We start from the raw sequence: 25,501 nt of genomic DNA, 5'->3' as shown, positions 1-25,501 counted from the left end.
AAGTAGGAAAGATTATTCTTGAGGGACAAAAATGAATATGTAAAAGGCTTATGAATTGCTACAAAAATTGCTATAGTATTTCTTTTTTGAGAGGAAGATCCCCTTTACATGGCCATTGGCCTTTATATTTATACTTAGAGAAACGACATTAAAATGAGTAATTAAGTACAATTATTCCTTCTTAAATGTGTCCGTTTTGATTCCTTGACTTTAATGCTCAACGTTTGAATTTGAGTTGACTCTGATCTTCGTGGGCCTCGCCTTTTCGGCCCAAGCGTTCCTGAACCGTCTTACCCGTGTCTTCTACATCGAACTCATGTCACAATGCAGTCACTTCGGACTCTCGAAGTGGTGACAACCACTTCGACCGTTCCTTCGGCTCATGGGTCCGTTGGGCTTCATCCTTTATGGGCCCTTATCTTGACTACGTGGCAATCTTTGGTTGGTCTCGTACTTCTGGTGCGGGATCCGACATCAACAATTAGGGCGAGTGCACTCATCATTACTAGAACGCCTATCGTCGAATGACGGAGACTCGGGTCTTTCAGAATCAGAAGCCATTGGAGAAGATGAAAGATTCAAGATCCGGCGAAGAGAAATTTGGCGAAGAAAAGTAGAGAGAAGTTTCGAATAAAGCGCAAAGAGTAAAAGTAAAAAAAATGACGATGAAAGAAGTTACCTTTACGCAAGCTAAATGATGAAACCGCCTCGGAAGTTGTGTGGGAAGTGGGAAGGATTTTCCCGTTTTAATAGTAATTAATTGATATACGGTCATAATGATGACAGATGTCACTCGGTTAAAAATGGCTAGTGCCGAAATTAAAGGAGTGATGAGATTTTTGGCGGGAAATCAAAAGATTCTCGGGCACAATCTTTGGTCATTACAGCATCAAAATCTTCCGAACTAAAGTAACACTTCGGAAGACTTGGGGGGCTAATTGTTGGTGTCGGATCCCGCACGGGTGGTTCGGGACCAACCAAAGATTGCCACATAAGCAGGATAGAAGCCCACAAGGGATAAGGCCCGTTGGACTCATAAACCCAAGAACATGGTCGAAGTGATTGCACCCCGAGGTAGGGGCGAAATCGAAGTCAAGATTATTTCGGTTCGGGAATTTTCGGGCTAAAGGGCGAAGCCCATGAAGTTCGAAATTAATTCAAATTCAAACGTTCGAACATTAAATTCAAAGACTGTAACGGACACATTAAAGAGAGAATAATTGTATTTAATAGTTAAATGTATTCGTTAGTATAAGTATGAGGGCCAAGAGCCATGTAAGAGAACAAACAATTTTTCTAACAAATATACTATAGCCATTTCTACAGCAATTAGCAGCTTTTTATATATTGATCTTTGTCCTCAAAAATAATCTTGCCCACTAAATAAACAAGTATTTGAGTGTGTGAATCTGACGTCCACAATCACCACCACTTCAAAGCCTACCTTACAAGAATGGCACTCACGTTTAGGCCACCCATCTCTCCGAATTCTTAAAACCATTATTTCTCAGTTTTCTTTACCTTTTTCTGATTCAAAAATAAACTCCCTTTGTCGAGATTGCTCTATCAATAAAAGTTACAAGTTATCTTTCTCCGAAACCTCTATCTCCTCATCTCGTCCCCTTGAAATTCTTTTCAGTGATGTATGGACATCTTCGATTATTTCCATTGATAATTACAAATATTATCTTATAATCGTAGATCACCATACACGATACATCTGGTTCTATCCCCTAAAATTAAAATCTCAAGTCAAAGAAACCTTCATTCGTTTCAAAGCCCTTGTTGAAAACAAGTTTCAAACTCGTATAGGAACTCTGTTTTCGATAATGGTGGCGAATATATACCCTTACGATACTTCCTCTCCACAAATGGTATCACCCACCTTACAACACCACCTCACACTCCCGAGCATAATGGTCTCTCCGAACGCCGACATCGGCATATTGTCGAGACCGGTCTCTCTCTTCTCACCCAAGTGTCTCTACCAAACACATATTGGTCTTATGCTCTAGCTGCTGCGGTTTATCTCATAAATCGTATGCCCACTCCTACACTATCTCTGAAATCTCCCTATCAAAAACATTTTCACATCAATCCAAAATACCAAAAACTCAAAACCTTCGGTTGTTTCTGTTTTCCTTGGCTTAGGCCATATAATTCACACAAACTCGAACCAAAGTCATCTCCTTGTATCTTCCTTGGTTATTCCCTCACTCAAAGCGCCTATATATGTCTTGAACCACAAACTCATCGAATCTATATCTCTCGTCATGTTCTGTTTGATGAAACCAAATTTCCATTCTCCACCTTAAACATAAACAGTCATGTCACAGCCACAACTTCTGATCCACCACCAATCGCAACCCAAACGATCACTCTCGTACAGTCTCCATCGACAATGGATTCACCTCCATGTTTTGATCCGACACCGCTAACGACGCTAGAAAATTCAACCGGAGCAGCATCCTCCACGTCGGGTTCCTCTTCTGATTCTTCAGGCCCGACAGTTCCTGCAACCCAACAAAACAGTCCGGCCCATGAGAACTCAAACTCTTCCAACTCGGCCCAGAATGAAGCTCACTGAACAATTAATTCAGAAACAGGCCCAATAGAGAATTCGGCCCAGTCTGAAAATAATGAGAACACGACTTCGTCTTCAACAAGTGTTTCTTCCACGGCTTCTGAGAATGAACCAGCGGCAAATCCGAATCAACATTCCATGGCAACATGATCAAAGTCTGGCATCATCAACCCAAACAAGAAGTATTCTCTTGCTGTATCGCTCGCCAACTCTGTTCTCGAGCCACGGACTGTCAATCAAGCACTAAAAGATGATCGATGGCGTACCTCAATGTCAGACGAGTTCAATGCTCAAATCGAGAATCATACATGGGATCTCGTACCTCCACCACCACCAGACACCAATATCATCGGCTGTAAGTGGATTTTCAGAACTAAATTTAATTCGGATGGCTCAATTCACAGATACAAATCACGGCTCGTCGCAAAAGGCTACACTCAACAGCCAGGCCGTGATTACTATGAGACTTTCAGTCCCGTGATCAAGTCGTCAACTATCCGACTGGTTCTTGGAATCGCTATCTAAAGGGACTGGCCAATTCGACAACTCGATGTCAACAACGCTTTCTTACAGGGAACTCTAACAGAGGATGTCTACATGTCGCAACCACCGGGTTATGTTGATAAAGACCGACCACAGCACCTATGTCATCTCAAGAAAGCTTTGTACGGTCTCAAGCAAGCTCCTCGAGCGTGGTATCTTGAGTTAAAAACATATCTCCTCTCAGTTGGGTTTATAAATTTTGTTGCCGACACGTCGTTGTTTATCCTGAAGCAAGGGTCATCTTTCGTCTACATGTTAATCTATGTTGACGACATTTTAGTTACAGGTAATGATCCAACTCTCCTTCAATCAACACTAAACTCTCTTGCGACTCGGTTTTCAGTAAAAGATCATGAAGAGCTCTCATACTTTCTCGGCATCGAAGCGAAGCGTGTTCCCACCGGTCTACATCTCACGCAAAGACGATACATACTGGATCTTCTTGCCAGACATAACATGCTTGCTGCAAGTCCGGTCGCAACACCAATGGCAACATCACCAAAGTTAACACTGCACTCGGGATCAAAACTTCTGATCCGACTGAGTATAGACAAGTTGTAGGCAGCCTTCAGTATCTAGCGTTCACAAGACCGGATATCTCATATGCTGTGAATAGACTCTCTCAATTCATGCATTCTCCAACCGTTGACCATTGGCAAGCTGTGAAACGGGTTCTACGCTACCTTGCTGGCACACCAACGCATGGAATTTTTCTTAGCCGCAACAACAATGAGACGCTTCATGCTTTCTCTGACTCAGATTGGGCTGGAGACTCCGATGACTACCTCTCAACAAATGGCTATGTCGTGTATCTTGAAAACCAGCCTATATCGTGGTCCTCAAAGAAGCAAAAAGGAGTTGCTCGATCTTCTACGGAGGCAAAATATCGAGCTGTTGCAAACACTTCATCAGAACTGACTTGGATACGCAATCTACTCACGGAACTTGGAGTTCAAGTGCCACAAACTCCAGTAATTTATTGTGACATTGTCGGAGCGACATATCTCTGCGCAAACCTGGTGTTCCACTCGCGAATGAAACATATTGCATTAGCATATCACTTCATTCGGGGTCAAATTCAGTCCGGTGATCTTCGTGTGGCTCACATATCTACCAAGGATCAATTAGCCGATGCTCTTACAAAACCGTTATCCCGCGCAACATTTCAGTTTCTAATGTCCAAGATTGGAGTTTCGAAGAGTACTCCTCCATCTTGAGGGGGCATATCAAGGATCAATCACAATTATCACAGGAATCAATCAATGTTCCTAATATGTAAAGTGTATATATTGTCATAATGTCGTATTAGAAGTCTCTAGAATCATTTAGTTGTATATATACTCTCTGTACTCAATCAATAAGAATCATCCAATTCACAATCCCTATTCTATAGAACAAAGTTGTACAGATATTTAAATTATTCGGGAAAGAAGATTTTGTGGAAGGTAACAAGAGCAGCTTTTTGTTTATTTGGCACACATATGATGATCAGATACAAGTGTTTCCCAACTTATGATGCATAAACAAGATTTGGCATATTGAACATATCGACATTGCGATGCTACGTCTCTAGAAAATGCCCTTTGTATGTTGTACACAAATCCAGAAACCTTGGCACATCCATATACCATATTATTGATGTAAAGAAGGCTCTGATATATGTAAAAAAAGGTGATATGCGTAGTGTTTACCTTTTAGTGTTTTTAATCTCTAACTAGATCATAACCCGTGCTTGAACAGCACGGATGAAACTTTAATTTTTAAATATTTATATAAAGTTGGATTATTGTTTGTTTTATAGTACAATTTTAATAATTCTTTACATAATACAATGACATATAAGGATTTTTTATTTTATTTTATTTTGTTTGATGGGAAAATATTAGGGGTGGGGTACGGTTTTTCGGTTTAGTATCGTTTTTTTCGTTTTGTAGAAAGTGAAACCATATAGAAACCGTATGTAATTCGGTTTAGTTACAGTTCGATTTTTACGGTTTTTACGTTTTTTTGGTTAAAAATAAAACGTATGTATTTGATATATGCTAGTAGTAAGTGAAAAAATATTGCGTATATAATAAACATATTTTGGTATATAATAAGATTAAATTCAACATGTGCGTACCTATATTTTTATTTTAGAATCCCAATGAAAAAATTGTGTGCACAATCCATCATTCATTATTTTCATATATACTTATATAATCAAAATTTTAAATATTTAGAGGTGTCAAACCTTACTTAACTCATCTCTTCATATAATCTTAACATGGTTTCGGTTATGAAGATCATACATCTTTTTATCATATAATACATTACATTGAACCTGCTGCTTGCTATAAATATTTAAATATTTATGCTTTGAAAAATAAAATTAGAGTATTTATAACTTTTATCTTTTGATTTATTAAATATTTATGATATTCTTAAAAATATTATATTAAACTATTTAAAAAATTTTCCGAATTAAAATATTTTTTTATTTTTTATTGTAGAATATAAAATTAAGAATTTTTTAAAAATAATTCTATGAACTTAAATATAAATATTCAAATAGTTATAAGGATCATAACTCATTCCATCATATAATACATTATATTTAATCCACCGTCTATTATAAATATTTTTTAAATATATTTTGTTTTAGGAAAACCAAATTAGTGTATGTCTAATATTTAAAATTTTATCGTAGTATATAAAATTATATATTTTAAAAATATATATGAAATTGAATATAATTACTCAAATTCTGACCCGTTATTCAGGCAGAATTTTTGTTGAATTTATTTTTGTTTAAAAGAAATATATTATCGAAGTCTAAATTTTTGATTCGTTAAATTTTTTTTTTTCATAAATTGAATAATTTATATTTGTTTTTAAAAATTCAAATCATGGCATATGCGGAAAATAATCTATTTTCTATTATTATATGGATGATATGATGATTTATTTGTTTCACAATAATATAATCATATAAAGATGAGAGGTGAAATATAATGATTAATAACAAATTAATAAGGTAAGTTAGATATCAAATCTTATATATTCATTTTGATTGGTCATTTAAAAATAATAATAATAATTTATTTTTCGTTTTTATAATTAAATTGTATAAATTGACTTGTTTATCTTTAATGAGATGAATTAATTTACTCTTTGAAATTTTATCTCTAATGGCATTTTTAAGTAAATTTTTACAAAAGGGAAGGTTAGTTAAGGGTATCTTATAAAGTATACTCCCCAAATAATAGTATAAGATATCTATTATTCTTTAAGACCAGAGCACTCTTTTACTTGAATAACAATCCAACAATAACCAAATACTTTTTGTCATTTCGACATAAGGAATAAGAGTTTGGTCGGAAAAAGGACCAATAATCAATCTTTTCTGAATTTCAATTAGTAAACGTTAAAAGTATTTTTTTTTTTTGTCATTTCGACAATTTAGAAATAATTTTGTTTCTTACTTACAAGGTACAAGATACAAGATACATATTTAGAACTCAGAACAAATATTTTATCGTGAATAGGTCAATTATGATAATCAAGAGGTAGCGTTCTTTACAGACTGTTCAGACCTGGTGAAGATGATGTCTTCTCCAACCGAATGGCCGGCGTTTTCAGTTTATTTGGAGGAATTTCAGAGCGACAAGGAGGAGTTTTCATCTTTCTCTTTATCTTTAATTTTTCGTAGAGCTAATACTAAAGCGGATAATCTGGCACGAAAAGTTCGTACAGAACCGCTTCATATCACATATGTAAACAATATTCCTCAGAAATGGCTCTTTTGAGCTCTAATTAATTTTGGATGACAACAAAAAAAAATGGTCAATCATGATAATATATTATTTGGATCCGTAGGCTGTAGATGATGTATTTTTGTACATAATCTTTAATTCCAAAAGAAGTGGATAGCTCTATATGAAATTTGGCCCTACTTTATTTCACATGACCTTTTAAATATTTCAAAAGCCATGAGTCAACTTATGTATTATAAGTTTTATAACCATGATAATAAAAACAATTTGTTTGTAAGAACAATTACGTAACAGCATTTATCTAAATTACGTGACTATTATTAGTATCGTCGGCGATTTGTAAAATATGTTAATATTATCCTTTTTGCCTATGTAATAAATTATCTTTCTCGGTTGGCACTAAATTGCACGTTAAATATCTGACAACTATGTATGTTTGAAATAATATTCCAATTTTAACGAAATTATTTCTTGTAAAGATCGGCTTTTTTTAATAATTTCTACGACGTGGACAGACATTGGAGTTTGTATGATTAGATTAAGACCGTTGTTTGATATCCTCACGTAGATTGAATCTTGTTTGATTGCACTTCATCTGTTTTAAAATATTAGATCATATACTATTATTTGGAGAGTACAATTTACAATTACCTTTAATTAACATTCCTCTTTATAAGAATTTACTTAAGAATGCCATTAGAAATAAAATTATATAGAGTAAATTAATTCAACTCATTAAGGATAAACAAGTCAAATACTATTTATGCAATTTAATTAATTTAATTTAATTATAAAAACATAAATCTATTATTAATTCCTTTAAAAAGAATGACTAATCAAAATAAATATATAAGATTTGATATCTAACTTACCATATTAATTTGTTATTAATCATTATACTTCACATCTCATCTTTATATGATTCTATTTCTATAAATAAATAAATCATTATATCATCTATATAATTAAAAAAAAAAGTAATTTTTTCCGCATATACCAAGATTTGAATTTTTAAAAACGAATATAAATTATTCAATGTATGAAAGAAAAAATTTAACGGGTCAAAAATTCATATTTAAGTAATATATTTCTTTTTTTTAATATCATCAATACTTAATAGATCAAAAATTTATGAAATATAAATACACTAATTTGATTTTTTGAAACAAATATTCATAATAGGCGGCGGGTTGAATATAATATATTATATGATGAAATGAGTTATGAACCTTATAACTATTTGAATATTTATATTTAATTTCATATCATTTTTTAGAAACTATGGCTTCCAAATTTGGTAACAAATTGATTTTGTTTCTAAATTTTCCTAAAATATTTGTACCTAATTTAAACATTAATGTATGATTCTTCTTTCACTTTTATATGATCTTATAGTAATTTATTTTGAATTTATATAAAATACATATAATTAATAAAATAATAAATTTTTCTGCATATAATGTGATTAATTTTTTTTAAACGGACATATATTACTCAATCGATGAAAAATAATATGTGTACAATGTCCCACACACTAGTAGAAATTTTTCGTATAACCACGGTTTAGCCATGGACATTCGTGGCTAATTTCATACCAGCCACGAATTAGTCACTAAAAAATAACGTGACAATTTTCGTGGTTTCTGGTGGTTTTTCGTGGCTAATTTTTGCCACGGATTTTATCTGTAGCAAATTCGTGGCTATTTGCTACGAAAAAGCCACGAAATTTTCGTGATTATTTTATTTTCGAATTTATTTTATTATATAGCCACGAATTTGCTACAGATAAAATCCGTGGCTAGACGAAAACCTAAATCTTAAAGACAAACTCTAAACAAAAATCTAATTACCAATGTATACCCTAATTAAAATTAAGATCCAACACTTTTATAAAATTCTTAATTTTTAAATCAAACATTTCAAATCTATACCCCAAACCCTCAATTTAACTCCAAATCCTAAAATCTAAACTTTAATTAAAATTTTCATTATAGAAATTAAACCATAAACCATCAAACCAAAATATAACCATTACATTTACATAAAACCAATATTTAGAACCATTTACAAAAAAATCAGTTGTTTGTTAAGAAGAAAATAGCAAAATATTTGAAATCTAATCAATTTTTTAACCCTAAACCAAAACATAATCAGTATAATAAACTAAAATCAAATAAAAATAAAGTTTTAAAATATAATCATCATTTTAAAAATTCTAAACTGGAAACCATAATTAATAAATATATTGAACAAATAAAAACAAATGTATTTAATAAAAATACATACAAACAAAAGTTATAAAAAATATAGACAAAATGCAATAAAAGAGACTTGATTCTCATTGGTTACGCCACATTGACGAGGATCACAGTTTTGTTGATCATCCACCGTTGATAACATTAAATCTAACGGACAGAAATCTTCCTTTTATTTTGTTTCTCATTCCCAACAAAAGCAATTACTCTCTTCTTCTTCTCTTTTTTTTTTTTACGATCTCTACTTCTCTTCTCCTGTTTCCTTTTTGTTTTTCTGGTTAAATTTCTCTTTCTTTTTCTTCTTCTCTATTTTTCATGAATACTAATCCTTTCTTTGTTCTTTTTTTTTTCAGATCTCGCATATCAAGCCTCCGCCACCGCGTCTTGAAGCCGTCGTTCACCACCACCACCACCATTGACGATGTTCAACGCATCAGCGCCGTGACATCAGCCCTGGAGTTCAACGCAACGACGCCGTCACATCAGCCATGGAGTCTGATCCAAATTCCGATTGCTGCAATGTTTTCAATGGGCAACAATGAGAGCTCCTAGATCTGATGCCCGACGAACCCTCACCCTCCAGCCACCACCAGATCCGACGCCACGAGACCACCGAAGATGCTTGACGGAAAGACATCTCGTGAAGCATTTTTTAATTTTTTTTTTTTTTTTTTGGTAAGGTTTTAATTTTTCTTTTTAGTTAAAATCATTGTATTTTATAAATAAATCAATTTCACATTTTAATTAATAAATAATAATCCTTTTTGTTTTTGTTTTTTTTTTATTAAAATTATACGAAAAAGTCACGAATTAGTCAGGATTATTTTCGTGGTTGTAGACTTGTAGAGCCACGAATATTTAAGTGGCTATCTGTGATAAATCAGCTACGAAATACGTGTGACTAATTCGTGGCTAAATAGCCAGGAAAAGCCACGAAAAAAATAAAGCTACGAAGCTATAGCCACGAATATTTTTAGTGACTAGTCGTGGCTAGATTGACTTATAGCCACGAATTTTTAGGTGCAGCCATGAATATTGAAGTGACTATACGTATTTTTTTTACTAGTGACATTGTTTAAAAAATTGGGCAATGGTTTAGAGTCATACTATAAAAAAGGCCAAAATAATTCTGAATACAAAACAGGGTATACCACGGGTGAAACCTAGAATTAAAAATAAAGATATAATTATATAATCTTAAATACTAAACAAACCAAAAATATATAATTTAAAATATAAAAATTTTAGTTTTTAAAAAATCGACCCACAATATATCGCGGGGTAAATTTTTTTGATACAAAATAATATCAAATTATTATAATAGTCCATGATTATAAATGCCTCCCAATATTAACACTATATCATTTCTACACCTACAACTCTTCTAAGTACACATATTTCGACGATATTAATTATAATATAAAATAATTAAATGAATTTTTATTATTTAATATCAATTTAAAAATCTAATAAATTATAAATTATTATATAAAATACATAAAATACAATTTTGCCCCGCGGTGTACCGCGAGTTAAATTCTAGTTGTATATTAAATTATGTACATAAATAGGAAAAAAGTAAGTAACCCCTTGTTGAATCAAGGGTTAGGAAAAAAGTAACATTGTATAAAAAAAAATCTTTGCCATTTTCTTAATATTATCTTTTCAAATATCTATATCTCTAATACAATTAAAGGTGAAATCATGAGATTTTTTTTGTTTATGTTAATCATGAATTCATCATAATCTTTGGCCGTTAATGTTGCTATGTCCAAAATCAGCTCTCAATAATATCTTTTTAAAACGTAAATCATCCTTTCCCAATTTCATCCATATATTATATTTTTTTAACATAAATTTTATCTACACAAATTCATCCATATATTATATTTATATGCTTTATTGAATCTTTGAATATAAATTTATAAAAAATTTCAAGCATCTAATTTTATTTTTTTTGTCAACAGAATTTGCATCTATTCATATCAACTTTTTCATTAAATTTACTTGCATCAAAAATTTAAAATATAATTAAAGTAAATCGAATTTTATAGATAAAATTTCAGCATCAAGGTGACGAAAATTCAAAAAAAAAAAAAAAAAACAATGTGACCAGACAAAAACGAAAGTACGACAAAGAAAATAGAAAAATCATTAATCTTAGTACCGTCAGATTTTATCATCTACGATAAGTTCCACAATAAAACCAAACACTAAACTGTTCAGATCTCAGATAGTAATTTAAATCAACGGCTAGAAATTCGCCATTTGTACTTTTATTACACAACAGAGAATAACACTATCTCTCTCCTATTTGTAACTTATTTCTCTCTCTCTCTCTACTGTGTTTAGAAATTGGAATCTTCTCTCTTAAAAAGGGACCGTACACGTCTCTCTCTATTTCCAGTACAAATCGAAATTCGTATAATTTTCTGAGTCCCGTAATTATCTCCTCTGTTTCCTTCTCCAATTCGTCTTCGAATTCGCCTCTCTGTTTCGTTCGTCGTAGAAGAAGAAGAAGAATCTCAGGTTTTAGCTTCCAAAAGCTTCGACAATTTTGAATTTTGATCTCAAGATTGATCTCAGCAACGAATTTTACACAGAAGCTTAAGTATAATTAGATTACCCAGAAGTTGTTAAAGGTAAGCAATTCAGATCCACCATTTTTTTTTTGTAGCTTTGTTTGAAGTTTTTGTGTTTGTTTGTTGTTAGGAGAAATTTGAAATCTGGGCTATTACCAAAAATGGGAATTTGGTTAATGTTGTTATCATTAACTATAATATTAGCCTTTTGGGATTTGTGCTGCTTTTGTGTGTATCAAAAAGTCTCAGATTTGGATTCACTTTTTTGAAATCCTTTGTGTTTTTTTTTTTAATAATGTTTTTCTAGTCAAAGCTGATTCATTCATTCATACACAGCTGTACTGCTTAGTCTCAGCTCTGTTTTGTTGAAACAGGAATGGTTTTAGTGAACAGCACGGAAAGATAAGAGATTTTCCGATTTTGCTGATCCAAAATCTGAATAGTTGTTGTACTTGTTCATGTACTTGGATCAAATCTGGAAAGAGGAAGTTGGTGGAGCTAGAAGATAACAATGTTGGCATCACATTTCGATTCTTTAGTGTCGAAACTGCCTTCGTTATCGACATCTGATCACGCTTCTGTGGTTGCGTTGAATCTCTTTGTTGCACTTCTTTGTGCTTGTATTGTTCTTGGTCATCTTTTGGAGGAGAATCGATGGATGAACGAATCCATCACCGCCTTATTGATTGTAAGTTCCCTCTATTGCATATTATCTCGAATCGAAAAGAGTAATTACTGAGTTCCAACTTGAATGACATTTGAGCCGTTTTGGTTGCAGGGGCTAGGCACTGGTGTTGCCATTTTGTTGATTAGTAAAGGAAAAAGTTCACATCTTCTCGTCTTTAGTGAAGATCTTTTCTTCATATATCTTTTGCCACCCATCATATTCAATGCAGGGTCAGTCCTTTTTTACACCCATTTGAGCCCTTTCCTCTTTGTTGGTTTAATAGTAACGATCTAATACGTTTAGTCGCACGGGTTTTACCTACAAAAGTTACATAAAAAAGATTGAAAGAGGAACTTAGTTTTTAAAAGCATGCATTATGTGATTCTAGAGTACTTGTGACTGTTATAAAGAAAAGAAGGCATGATGTCTTTTTTTCAAGTAGTTAGATTTATACACGTGCAAGTAAGTGGTCCTGGCTTTGTCTTTGTCATGGATTTACTATGTTCAGCTTCATTTTTCCCTGTATGCTTTCTCAGATGAATAATTTTGTTGTCTATTTCAGGTTTCAAGTTAAAAAGAAGCAGTTTTTCCGCAATTTCGTGACTATTATGCTTTTCGGTGCTGTTGGGACTATTATTTCTTGCACAATCATATCTCTAGGTAGTTTACTTCGCATTTTGTTTGGCTGAAACACCGCTGAATGCGGATTTGGGATTAGATCCAGATGGTTTTATATATCTCTACTGATTATCTGGTGGTTCTTGAAACAGGTGTAACACAGTTCTTTAAGAAATTGGACATTGGGACCTTTGACTTGGGTGATTATCTTGGTAAGGCCTGAACTAATGGCTTTTTTTTGTTCCTATTGCTTTACTTTATCGGTTTTTATTCTGGGAGACTTGATTTGTTTTTCGGTGTTTATTTCTCAGCTATCGGTGCAATATTTGCCGCAACAGATTCTGTGTGTACACTGCAGGTAATGTCTTATCTCCAAAATCACTCAAAGTACTTACAAACGCAGAAACATAGTGGACCGAAAGTTTTTGTTTCCCTCTTGTTGTTGTGATATAGGTTCTGAATCAAGATGAGACACCTTTGCTTTACAGTCTTGTATTCGGAGAGGGTGTTGTGAATGATGCCACATCAGTTGTTGTCTTCAACGCGATTCAGAGTTTTGACCTCACTCACCTAAACCATGAAGCTGCTTTTCATCTTCTTGGAAACTTCTTGTATTTGTTTCTCCTAAGTACCTTGCTTGGTGCTGCAGTAAGTCCATTGTTTTCTTCTCTGCCATTCTTTCTTTAAACTGCTATATGCATACTCTTGTGTTCACACCATCTTTCGAACTTCGTCATTCATCTTGCAGACCGGTTTGATAAGTGCGTATGTCATCAAGAAGTTATATTTTGGAAGGTACATATTTGGCGTCATATATGTGACTTGTTTCTATAAGTTTTTCTTGTTTGGTCTAACGTATATGTCCTCGCATGGCGTGTTTCAGGCACTCAACAGACCGAGAAGTTGCCCTTATGATGCTTATGGCATATCTTTCTTATATGCTTGCTGAGGTTAGATTCTGTGACATCTTATAACACGAATATATTGGGTATTTGGGTTGCATTCAAACACAAAATATATTGATGTTATATTAATTTGGTTGCAGCTTTTCGACTTATATATTGATGTTATATTAATTTGGTTGCAGCTTTTCGACTTGAGTGGTATTCTTACTGTGTTTTTCTGTGGTATTGTGATGTCCCATTACACATGGCACAATGTAACCGAGAGCTCAAGAATAACTACAAAGTATGCAATCCCCAGTTTCTCCACCTTTTGCTGAGGTTAACTCAGTTCAAAAACACTTTGTACCTCCCAATGCTTATCTTATGAATTGTTTCGATGACACAGGCATACCTTTGCAACATTGTCGTTTCTTGCGGAGACATTTATTTTCTTGTATGTTGGAATGGATGCCTTGGACATTGACAAGTGGAGATCCGTGAGTGACACACCGGGAACATCAATCGCAGTGAGCTCAATCCTAATGGGTCTGGTCATGCTTGGAAGAGCAGCATTCGTCTTTCCGTTATCGTTTCTATCTAACCTAGCCAAGAAGAACCAAAGCGAGAAAATCAAATTTAACATGCAGGTATGTATCTTACTACTTGGTACTAATAGATTTAATAATTCTTCTGGTTCTCAGCTTTTAATATCTATCTTTTTTCCCCATCATTCAGGTTGTGATTTGGTGGTCTGGTCTCATGAGAGGTGCTGTATCTATGGCTCTTGCATACAATAAGGTATAAAAAGAATGTCTGCAATTACTCTCTACGAAGCTTTAAATCATCATTTCACACTTGTTTCTATTGTAGTTTACAAGGGCCGGACACACAGATGTACGTGGGAATGCAATCATGATCACCAGTACGATAACCGTCTGTCTTTTTAGCACAGTGGTAAGAAATCTCTGGATGTTCAAATGGGTTACATAATATTTCTTAACTGAATTGGGTATTTGGTTAAAAGATTCTCTTGAACCTTTTTTTCAGGTGTTTGGTATGCTGACCAAACCGCTCATAAGCTACCTATTGCCGCACCAGAACGCCACCACGAGTATGTTATCTGATGACAACACCCCAAAATCCATCCATATCCCTTTGCTAGACCAAGACTCATTCATTGAGCCTTCAGGGAACCACAATGTGCCTCGGCCTGACAGTATACGTGGCTTCTTGACACGGCCCACTCGAACCGTGCATTACTACTGGAGACAATTTGATGACTCCTTCATGCGACCCGTCTTTGGAGGTCGTGGCTTTGTCCCTTTCGTCCCTGGTTCTCCAACTGAGAGAAACCCTCCTGATCTCAGTAAGGCTTGAGGAAAATGTGGAAATAAAGCTTTAATTTTTGGTAGAAAAGGGTGATTCAAATTATGCTTTTGTGTAAATTATCCATTTGTAATATTGTTTGTGAGGACAGAAATCTGTCCCAACGTTTTGAGAGCAGAAAACAAACATGGAAACTTTGAAGGGTTTGATTGACGTATGTATATTCATATTTGTTTTGTTGTAACAAAACTATGCGTTTGTTTATGTTTTGAATTTGGTTATTGCTGCGAACTTAACCAGATTGTTACGGTTTGGTTCCATTTTGGACAATAAGAATAAAAAGACAAAATTTCTTTATTGTTTTATTTTTGTCAAAACAAATGTTAACTGAACCTAATACAATAAAATTTGGTAGGTCTTGAAATTTATATTTTAATAGAATAACTATTTGTTATCCAAATGAGAAAACCATATTAAATATTATGAGTATTTTGTTCACTAGTGGATGATAGCATATTAGGCTAATGTTAACCTTTAATTAGCTTATGTTAGCAAGAGATTAATGTGGTATATAAGAAAACTATATACATTACACAATTAATGAGAATTAATCAGATTCTATAATATCTCTCTCTCAGTTCTCTTCGTCTCTTACTTGGAGGTTGTTACATTGTGAAGAAGCTAAGTTTGTTATTAAATTTTGGCTTTCTTTTTGGTGATTAGTTAACGAGAGAGAATGGCGCAAAATTAGAATATATCGGCTTGAAAGTTGTTATAGTCATCACATATTTGGACATCTTTTGTACAATGATAGTGAAATTATATGTTTTAGAGGAAACAAAATGTTTATCTGGGATAATGGATATAGGGCTTATAAGTTCAACCTCACCCATAATAGCTCTAGTTTCATGTTATTTATTTTCTTCTGTCTTCACCTGTGAAGTTCGAATAACAAAATATTCGAAGAAAAATTCCAAAATTCTTCTAAATCATTTTATATTTGTCTGGAATGAGAGTTTGCAATACATAACAAAATCTTTTTCTTGTCAGATATTGACAAGAACGTACAGTGGCGGATCTACATAGTAATTAGGTGGGACGCATGCCCAATCTTAATTAGCTTTTGGCTCTTTTGATTTCTTAAATGATTTGGTACTTAATATCCCCTAAAATTCTTGAAGAAAGTGTTTGATACCCACTTATTTTTACTTTCTTTTTATTTTCTACATATATTCTTTGTGTGTCACATGTATACTTTCAGTTATTATTATTAATAAGTGTTATGTTCATTATGAAAATTTATAAACTAAATATAGTATTTTGATATATGTGTATATATTTAAAATCAATAAATCTAGCATTTTCACACAAATTTATTAAAATTGAGTGATTTCTTGGGTTTCAATTTTCAAAATAGATTATGGTAAAAATATTTTTTCTTCTTCAAAAAAGAAATTATTGTAAAAAGATCATATTAGTTTATATAAATATTGCATAGTTAATTTAGTATTAATATATAGTAATTATTTAATTTTTTAGTTATATTTAACTTGTGCCCAGTCAAAAATTTTATCTACATCTGCATCCGCTATTGAGAATGTAAGCAATTAAAAAAGGTGTCATGAGAGATCACTATTAGCACATGTAGAATATGGTGTCGCCGGTACAATTTGTAGCCTGACTCATGTTTGTTTTTCTCTTGATGATATAGTATGATAAAACTATGCAGAAAATACATTATTTTTTCTTTCAAAATCTCATTTTTTTAGTATCAAAATTTTCTTACTTTATTTTTTTTTGGTTTGTTATCCCCAAGTTTTAGAATCAAACCACGGTAATCCTTCTTTTTTTTCTTAAAGCATTACTCTCCTCATATTACTAATACCAAGTAATATTTTTGTAAGGTTGCCGATTTTTGCCGATTGATTTTTTCTAATTTGGTGAATTTCGAAACATACTTAAAATTTTTGAATCAATAACTAATTCATCTAGTTGTTTTCCAAGCGTAGGATGACAACACCGGATAAAAAAAACTTATATAGATCTATCAAATTTTCTTATGAATGGCATACTCATTAAAAACAAAAACAAAAATTTCATCCTGTGTGCTATAGAGGAAAAAAAAAAAGAATGAAAAAAGAATAATAGTAACAACAAGCTAAAAATAAATTTCAAAATAAAAATAAAAATACGTAGCACAATAATAAGTAGGGAACTCCTCTGGAACAAACATTCCGAAGTATATTTATTTAGTTGGGCTTACAATAGCCCAAATATGTCCCCAGTCAATGAATGATTCTCTTAAAACGGTATCGTTTTAGCAAGACCACCTTATAAATACATAAAATCCCATCAATGCCAACGCCATCATCTACAAATTGTAATTCACGCTCCTTGAACAATCCGCCATCTCTCTCTCTCGCGATCAGATCGATAATGGCGACAAGTTTCTGCTCCTCCATCTCCATGCAAGCTCCTAAATCGGTACATTTCTCTCATCTTCTTCTTTTTGCTAACCGATACATAACGTTGCTCGTTAATATCGATTAGTAACATATTTTTTTGATACTATCAATAAAGAGTTCATAACATCTTGATTTATGCATTCGTAACACAAATCTCTTAGTTATGGTTGTTAGACTATCCTCATTGCTTCTTTGTCGTTGTTGATGCATGGTGAAATTGAAAACAGGGTACAACAACAAGGTTCAGTCTTCAGAAACCGGTTTTGATTTTCAACAATGGAAAGACTAATCTCTCATTCAGCTTGCATCGACGTTCGATGCCTGCTCGTCTCGCAGTTTCTTGTGGAGTATGTTTATTTAAGTACTGTAGATTTCATTGAGTTCTTGAGCCTGTTTGAATAAAAAAACTAATGTGAGGTATTTATGTGGTTTAAGGCCAAGCAAGAGACAGTGGAGAAAGTGTCTGAGATTGTGAAGAAGCAATTGTCGCTCACCGATGATCAAAAAGTCACCGCGGGAACCAAATTTACCGAACTTGGAGCTGATTCTCTCGACACGGTATATATCATCTCATTGTCTCTTGTATCTCAAAACTCATAGGACATCATCAACAAATTCTGCGTTCTTTTTGCAGGTTGAGATAGTGATGGGTTTGGAGGAAGAGTTCGGGATAACAATGGCGGAAGAGAGAGCAAAGGAGATTGCAACAGTCCAACAGGCTGCTGAACTCATTGAAGAACTCGTCCAAGAGAAGACTGCTTAGTTAAGGAAACAACCAAAGGCTTTTGTCTTTTGTTATTGTCTTTTGCTCAATTGTGTCATGCTTTGTTGTATTGTCTTAATTTGCCCTAGTGGTTTATTGTGTCAATCTTTGGACTACTACAAAACTTTCCTTTAGATTATCGAGAACAGAGAGATTCAAGAAACTTAGATTAATAAAAGAGAAAGAAGCATGATGGACAAGTACAAACACAGACAAGACTAAACCCTAAAAAGTAACACAAAGCCGGAAAAAAAAAGCGGCCATACCTCGAATCTTAAGAGATCCTATCCAACGTGTATTTACAGATTCAGAAGATGAGGAAGATGTTTGTAACCCTAGTCCTATTCCCAATCAGAGTCGAAAAATCCAGCATCTCTCATCTCTGAGTAGTATACATTCTCCAAGTTCAGATCTTCTTCCTGCAGCAAATCCATTTGCATTTTAGAGAGAGAGAGAGAGAGAGAAAAAAAAAAAGAGAGTGACAGAGCGAGAGAAGATGAACGATGAGGACATTTACCTGGAAAAAGTCTGCGAGGAAAGTAACGTAAAGAAGAGGAAGGTATAACGCGTGGTAGCAAACACTCATGATCCCATACAACCTGCAAGCATTTTAAATTAAAAGGCAGATACAAGCTGAACACAAGACAATATTCTCTGTTGGGATGGTTTTAGATAGAGTTACCAGAATCCAAAATGCGTGCTGTTTGCGGTAAACGCAGATGCAACTAGGTAAAGGCTGTATAAGGCGAACATGATGATTATGTAGTTGTAGAATGCAGGCCTTGCTGTTAAACACAAGAAGACATGAATGATGATAAATAGAAAGACACCAGTGAAGGCTATTATGGGAAGATAGAAGCGTCTGATCAACTTACCAGGCAATTTTTCTCTCCACCTAGAGTTGTACATCAAGAATACCATCCCATAAACGCCAGTGAGTAGAAGCTTATGAATGATCCATAATCCCCATTTGAACGTTTTTCCATTTTCATTGTTGTCAATAAACAATGGCACGCCAAATCCAAAGAGAAAAATGGCCTGAATAAAGGGTGAAAACCCGTAAGGATTACAGAAATGGTAAGGCCTAAACTTATATCAAAAACTTGTCATTTCATCATATCTAAGATTTGTTCAGAAATCAGAAGGTATAAGAGTAGACAAAGTAGAGATATGTAGTGAAGAATATTGATACCTTGAGAAGCAAATCAAGAGCCACAATAAAACCCGAGATTAGGAAAGTTCTAGTTAACGCTTCTGCACCGCTTGCATAGTTCCCTTGGAAGAGAAAAGCCACCAAGCTTACTTCCAGAAACAACATTCCAGAAGTTGTGAACAAAGTTAACAGATTCCAAACAACTTGTTTCCCAGGAGTACATTCCCAACCCTATAACACGCAAAAATACTAAATTTATCAAACAGGAAACACGATAATCAAATCCAAAGCTAACCCTGGAATATGTAAATGGGATACAAGGATCATTAGCTCATTTCCTAAACAGTGATTACAGTTATGATCTTCCTAACTAAACACATCTTACACCAATCTAAATACTATGATTTCATTCTAACTTATGACCAAAAAGTTTCTAATTCGAGTTTCACCGAGCCTAGAATAGTCTTTAATATCCTCATTCATTCCATCAAAGTTGTCATCTTTCTTAAAGATTCATTCATTACTCGCTAACCAATCAAATACTATAATCTCATTCCTAACTTATGACCAAAAAGTTTCTAACTTGAGTTTCACAGAACAGAGAAATAGTCTTCATATACTCATCATTCAATCAAAGTTTTGATCTTTCTTAAAGAATCTTTATGATTTGAGTTTAGCAGAGCCTAGAAGAGTCTTAATTCAATCAAAGTTGTGATCTTTAATCAAACAAACCTGAAGGCAGCACCAAGCAAGATTGAGCAAGCTAACAAGCCAAAGACACCCATAATAAGCGATCATGATATAAGATCTCCGATTCGAGAGTTTAGACAAACTCTTCTTCGCTTCGTAAGCTAAGTAAACGACAAAGAAGAGAGAAGCCGCAACAAGAACCGTGTTGTGTAAGAATCCATGGCACTTATCGACCCATCTATATCCATTGGCTGTTGAATTAGGGTTTAGCTGTGAAATCAGAAAAGGTGACTCTGCAATTTCCTCAAGAACTCGCATTTCATCAATGGTTATTAAATCAGAGAACAGAGAGAAAGAGCCAGAGCAAGGAGGAGCGAAACTGGATTTGGAAACCTAATAAATGGTTGGGTCTGACCAAATCAAAACATTGAGGTTAAAATTAGTAAATGTAGATAGTTCATGGGTCTTAATGTAATTAAACTAAGAACCTCTTCTTCTCGACAGTTTTTGGAGAAACCACTAACTAATTATGTTTTTCAAATTAGACCCTTCACTCCATCAAATCGAAGTTATTCAGGCAAATATAATTTAACTGCTAATTATTTATTGGAAATCTCAGAATTTAAAATGTTATAGTTGTTAAAGTCTCTTCACTAACTGTAGCTAAATTGTAACTATAGCCATAGTATTATTAGATGGTAGATATCATTGTTGATGGATTCACTAACTTACCAATGAATGTTTCGAATCAACATCGCAAACTTGTGAAAAACAAAGGAGTTTTCGAAAGAATTTTTTACAAAAAAAAGCTAAGAACTTGAGAGGGAATGGAAACTCAAAAATATCGAGAATCTAGACTACTAAGCAGAATCATCACATTACATGTTGAAAAAACCCGATAATCATCGCATTTTCAACTTCAATTCACTGAGCTTCATCATGCTAGAAGCAAATGAGCATAATATGCTCTTACCAAACAATAAGTAGTCAGAGAAAATATGTTGTTAAGTATATAACAAACGTTTTCGCTCTTCCCATTAAAAAAGAAACAAGAAACAATGAAATCAAAACTTGGATATACAACCGCGAATAAATATTTTCCTAACATAGTAAATCAAGCCTTGAAGAGTAGAGTTCGGATGCCGACAGGTAGCAATTCTCGGGAGCAAACAGGACATTGAGGAGTACGCCACAAGTGACTTGAGATGCAAGTAGCATGAAATATGTTATTGCATACTGTTTTGTAAACAATCTCTTTTTCTTTGGGATACCCTTTTTCACAAAGAAAGCACAAGTCTCTACCTCGGTAACAATCTACGATTTCCGTCGTGGTTGGAGCTATTGGGAGCACCCGCACAAATGTATCTCCAATGGCATCTTCTACATCCAACATAGGGTCAGCGAGTCTTAACACATTTATTACAGCTTCCATGATATCAATCTGTGGAGCAGGATCTTTCTGATGCAACTCTCTTATATGGAAGTGAAACAAAAAAACGGGACACGGGGGAGGTACGATATCAAGATCCTTGAAAGAGAAGTTGGTGACTAAGTAAGTAAGGATCTGATTAGTTATGTTGGAATCCTTCTCGGCAAAAAGGAAGACACGACCTAATAACTCTACAAATGATTTGGACAATCCAGCCTTTGAATCTCTTTGTCGTTGTCTCGTATATCGCTTCAATCGAAATCCACAACCCGATTGTCGATCTTCTTGAGTAACTAATACAACTCCGGCGTTAGAGTAAGAAGGCACATCAAACTTGTAAAGCCGGAGATTGCCTAGACGAGATGTCATATCTATACTAATGGTTCTTGTTCAAAGTTATAACCTATTTGTTACCTATGTATAAGAAAATATATATTTCTACTCCTAAAAAGCGTTTATGATCCGATTTCTTAAAAAAATATTATTCGCACCTTTATCTAAGAAGACACAAAGCAATGAAATTAGGGTTATCGATTGATAATACTATCATGGCTTTTCTGAGTTAGACACATGTGAGGCGTGTTACATGTTTTCTAAGGGATATTTATTTATTTTTTTAACGGCCGGATGATATTAGAGTTTCTATTTATTTATTGATTTTTATTATAGTTTCCTTTTACAAGTGTACAAATACAAAATACTGGAAATATATAATTGTAAGGCTAGGAGCACGGTACATCTCTGTCTTTATCCTTCAAATATAGATTTACTTATCTTGTTTTCAATCACATTTTCTTTCATTTTTTTTTAGAAAACACACCACTGAGATCCTTTGATAACAGGCACAATGCAATATTATTTTGAGGATATATGTCCGGATGAATGATATGGTTAGTACCGCGAGGACAAGTCGAGAGCGACCTAAATGGATTCGCGACACTCTCTGGAAAACAATGTGCGACTACTGGGACACTGAAGAAGCGATGCAGAGGAGTGAAACCTATTCAAAAGCTCGCATGTCTGACCGTGACGGACTCGGTCCTCACATTCATATCTCAGGCCCAAAATCGTTTCAACAAATCCAAAATGAAATGGTCAGTCACTTCATATTTCTGTTATTTCTTGATCTTAAACCTTTGCATATTTTAATTATGACTGGTTAACATATGTTATTTGGTTACAATGCATGAAGAGAAACTCGGAAGATTGGTCAGTCTTGGTGAGGTTTTCATCAAGACCCATACTAAGCCAGATGGTACGTATGTTGATCGGAAGGTGGAGAATATTGCAACAACTTACAAGCAGAATGTGGAACTGAGGTTGTCTGAGCTAGAGGCAGATGCTTCGGCTGTTTCAGATGGCGAGTCACGTCCTCGAGAGCTCACAACAGAGGACTACACCACCATCTTTCTTCAGGTTAAGTTTCATTTTCCCAAATTACATTTATATAATCTATGGAGTTTAATTGTCTTGCTTTAATCTCATCTTTTCACTTACTTTTTACAGTCCATTGAGAGGGATTCTAAAGGAAATCCGTATGGAGTTGGAAGCCTCAAGGAGACTCTTGGCAAGCGCAAGCGCTCTGAACAGTCTTCATCTTCATCCTTGATGGCTCTACAAGAACAGCTGAAGGAAGCTCAACGCAAGATAGAAGAGCAGGCTGCATATAATGAAAGGAGAGATTCTGAGGATGTTGCCCGTGAAGCTGAGCAATCCCGAACGGCGGCTGAGCAAAAGGACAAGCTCGAGCACTTGTCCTTGGTAGAGAAGTATCTGCGACAACCCGATCCGCAGTTCCTGGACTTCATGGCCACCCTTCAGCTGCTGCAGACACCACATACCCTCTCTCGCCTCTTCCTCAAAATGACCCATAGGTTTCTCCATTCTAACTCTCTTTTCTCATGAACATAAACTTTTCAGTCTCTCAGTTTTTGAACAACTGTTGGAAATGTGTATGTATGTGTACTTTGATTGTGAATTATTTGGTTTTTATTTGATTTGGAGTTTTTATTTGATTTAGTTTTGGATTAATGTTGTTCTGGTTATGGAATCAGAATCGAATCAGAATCAGATTAATATATCAAACAAAATCAGAAACCAAACAAATTCAAACGAGATCATGCCAAATTCTTATTCCGACAACAACTATAGTCGCCAATTAGTCGTATTAAAAGCCGCATATTAGTCGCATAATGGTCACTAAATTTAACGACTAAATAATAACTGTTTTACACTAGTCGCGTATTAGTCGTCAAATAGCCGTCACTTAGTCACTTTTATTTAACAACTATCTTTACGACTGCACTACACAGACCATGTATGAGTGTTGATTAATCGTAACATAGTTGCCAAATAGTCATCATAAATTACGACTAATATACGACTAATATATGACTCAGATAGGTTAGTCGTATTTTTGTCGCTAAAAGGCGACTAATGTTACCATTATTGATTTTAGCGACTAAAGATTTACGACTACAGGTATTAGTCGTAACCTAGTCGTAATTCTATGTTTTACGACTAATTAGCGACTAATGTCGTAGTCGTTAAACGGCTGTTTTCTTGTAGTAGTACTCAGAGGTCGGCTTCTCGCTTCGGAATCTTAGTCGGAATCGGAAGCTCTCTGAAGCTTTTGGAATCTCGCTTTCATAGTGCTTCTAAAAAAATTATTTTGGAAGCTCGTTGGAAGCTTACGATTCGCTTCTATTTAAAAAATTTGATGTCACAAAATAAATAAGAAATATGAAATTATTTTTGATAGTTTTCAAATACAACAAAAGAAAAACCAAAACTAATTTTGCATACTAATTTTGTATTTTAGTTTTAAAAAGATCATACTTACAAAAAATGACAACGACATGGATCATTTATTTGGGATATGTTGGAATTATTAATTGAATTAAATTAATTTCGAAAAGCTTGAGTTTGATGATGTTTTTATTGGTAAAACAAAATATAAAACAATTTTATTTGATGGAATTAGTAAAATGAGAATGAAGATAATGATCTTGTTCGAATCCTTGCCAAAGCACTACTTCGTGTAGTTCATTCTCGTGCCGGCGAGATCCGTGTCTTTGGCTTCTTCTTCAACATCACTACGTCTTTTGACAGTGACCAACCTTTCATTCACTGATTTGTTCGTGAAAGAATTGTCAACAATCTCTGATCTCACATGTACCAAATCGCCTCCAAGTGTTTGGTGTAAAGCTCTCATGGAACCTTTGTTGATGTACTTTATCTAACCGTTTGTCTACCTTTGTTTGGCATTGGAGAATGCCCTTCTTTGTCGTAATTTAAACTTTGGGATCTCAGTATCCTACAGAAAATGCCGGACCAAATCCTACAGAAGCTGAGCCGATTTGGTCCGGCATTTTCCGCGGCTGCTGCTTGACTCAGTCGCCGTGACCGCCGAACCGGAATTCTTCTCTTCCCCCCACGAGTTTTAGCCATCATCAGTCGGAATTTCAACAGAGGGAAGCGAGAGAGAGAGATTGGGATTCTAGAGTTAGAAAATGAAATCGATGTGTCTAAAATGGCGAGTCAAACAAACTTCGCTAATTAATTGTAAAGTCAACAAAAACTTTATGATTTAAATGTCTTCATCGTAGTCAATGATTAAATCGTCCCAAATTTGAAAGTTCATGATTTTTTTGACATTTTTCCCAATTTTTATATACGCTTCCAACAGGTACTCATTTTCTATAATTTCTATAAAAATTGCTTCCACGTTTCCAAACGCTTCTCTTCCGCGTACCCGCTTCTGATTCCATGCAAGTTCAAACCAAGC

At 34.2% G+C, this 25,501-nt stretch overlaps 4 protein-coding genes and 1 long non-coding RNA gene across 6 annotated transcripts; 3 read left to right on the top strand and 2 right to left on the bottom strand.

Annotated features, from left to right (window-relative positions):
- Positions 1–9,240: 9,240 nt before the first annotated feature.
- LOC110227350 lies at positions 9,241–9,821 on the top strand. Its single transcript, XR_002331125.1, has 2 exons — positions 9,241–9,414; positions 9,491–9,821. It is a non-coding gene; the product is annotated as an uncharacterized LOC110227350 (long non-coding RNA).
- Positions 9,822–11,332: 1,511 nt separating this feature from the next.
- Positions 11,333–15,487, top strand: LOC9310470 (sodium/hydrogen exchanger 1). Of its 2 annotated transcripts, XM_021021248.1 has the most exons (14): positions 11,333–11,779; positions 12,094–12,407; positions 12,498–12,616; positions 12,949–13,046; positions 13,157–13,216; positions 13,316–13,362; positions 13,458–13,652; positions 13,753–13,799; positions 13,888–13,954; positions 14,092–14,192; positions 14,295–14,535; positions 14,624–14,686; positions 14,759–14,842; positions 14,936–15,487. In XM_021021248.1, the coding sequence occupies exons 2-14, from the start codon at positions 12,231–12,233 to the stop codon at positions 15,263–15,265; spliced, it is 1,629 nt and encodes a 542-aa protein (XP_020876907.1). In that variant the 5' UTR covers positions 11,333–11,779; positions 12,094–12,230; the 3' UTR covers positions 15,266–15,487. The 2 variants fall into 2 exon arrangements, with proteins under 2 accessions (XP_020876907.1, XP_002874403.1); XM_002874357.2 differs by lacking the exon at positions 11,333–11,779 and having other exon boundaries at positions 12,076–12,407.
- A 2,080-nt stretch (positions 15,488–17,567) lies between these two features.
- Positions 17,568–18,605, top strand: LOC9308356 (acyl carrier protein 5, chloroplastic). The gene is made up of 4 exons (XM_002874356.2): positions 17,568–17,698; positions 17,907–18,026; positions 18,115–18,237; positions 18,314–18,605. The coding sequence occupies exons 1-4, from the start codon at positions 17,570–17,572 to the stop codon at positions 18,440–18,442; spliced, it is 501 nt and encodes a 166-aa protein (XP_002874402.2). The 5' UTR covers positions 17,568–17,569; the 3' UTR covers positions 18,443–18,605.
- Positions 18,557–20,691, bottom strand: LOC9308355 (transmembrane protein adipocyte-associated 1). Its single transcript, XM_021021302.1, has 6 exons — positions 20,328–20,691; positions 19,635–19,826; positions 19,318–19,480; positions 19,125–19,227; positions 18,960–19,041; positions 18,557–18,861 (listed from the first exon to the last, which is right to left on the bottom strand). The coding sequence occupies exons 1-6, from the start codon at positions 20,601–20,603 to the stop codon at positions 18,784–18,786; spliced, it is 894 nt and encodes a 297-aa protein (XP_020876961.1). The 5' UTR covers positions 20,604–20,691; the 3' UTR covers positions 18,557–18,783.
- Positions 20,692–21,269: 578 nt separating this feature from the next.
- LOC9308354 lies at positions 21,270–22,336 on the bottom strand. Its single transcript, XM_021021308.1, has one exon. The coding sequence runs from the start codon at positions 22,081–22,083 to the stop codon at positions 21,400–21,402; it is 684 nt and encodes a 227-aa protein (XP_020876967.1). The 5' UTR covers positions 22,084–22,336; the 3' UTR covers positions 21,270–21,399.
- Between the last annotated feature and the right edge of the window lie 3,165 nt (positions 22,337–25,501).

Source organism: Arabidopsis lyrata (assembly GCF_000004255.2).
Source record: "Arabidopsis lyrata subsp. lyrata unplaced genomic scaffold ARALYscaffold_6, whole genome shotgun sequence".
Lineage (NCBI taxonomy): Eukaryota > Viridiplantae > Streptophyta > Magnoliopsida > Brassicales > Brassicaceae > Arabidopsis > Arabidopsis lyrata.
Note: the sequence above shows the minus strand (reverse complement) of the source record. Positions and strands in the feature narration are given on the sequence as shown.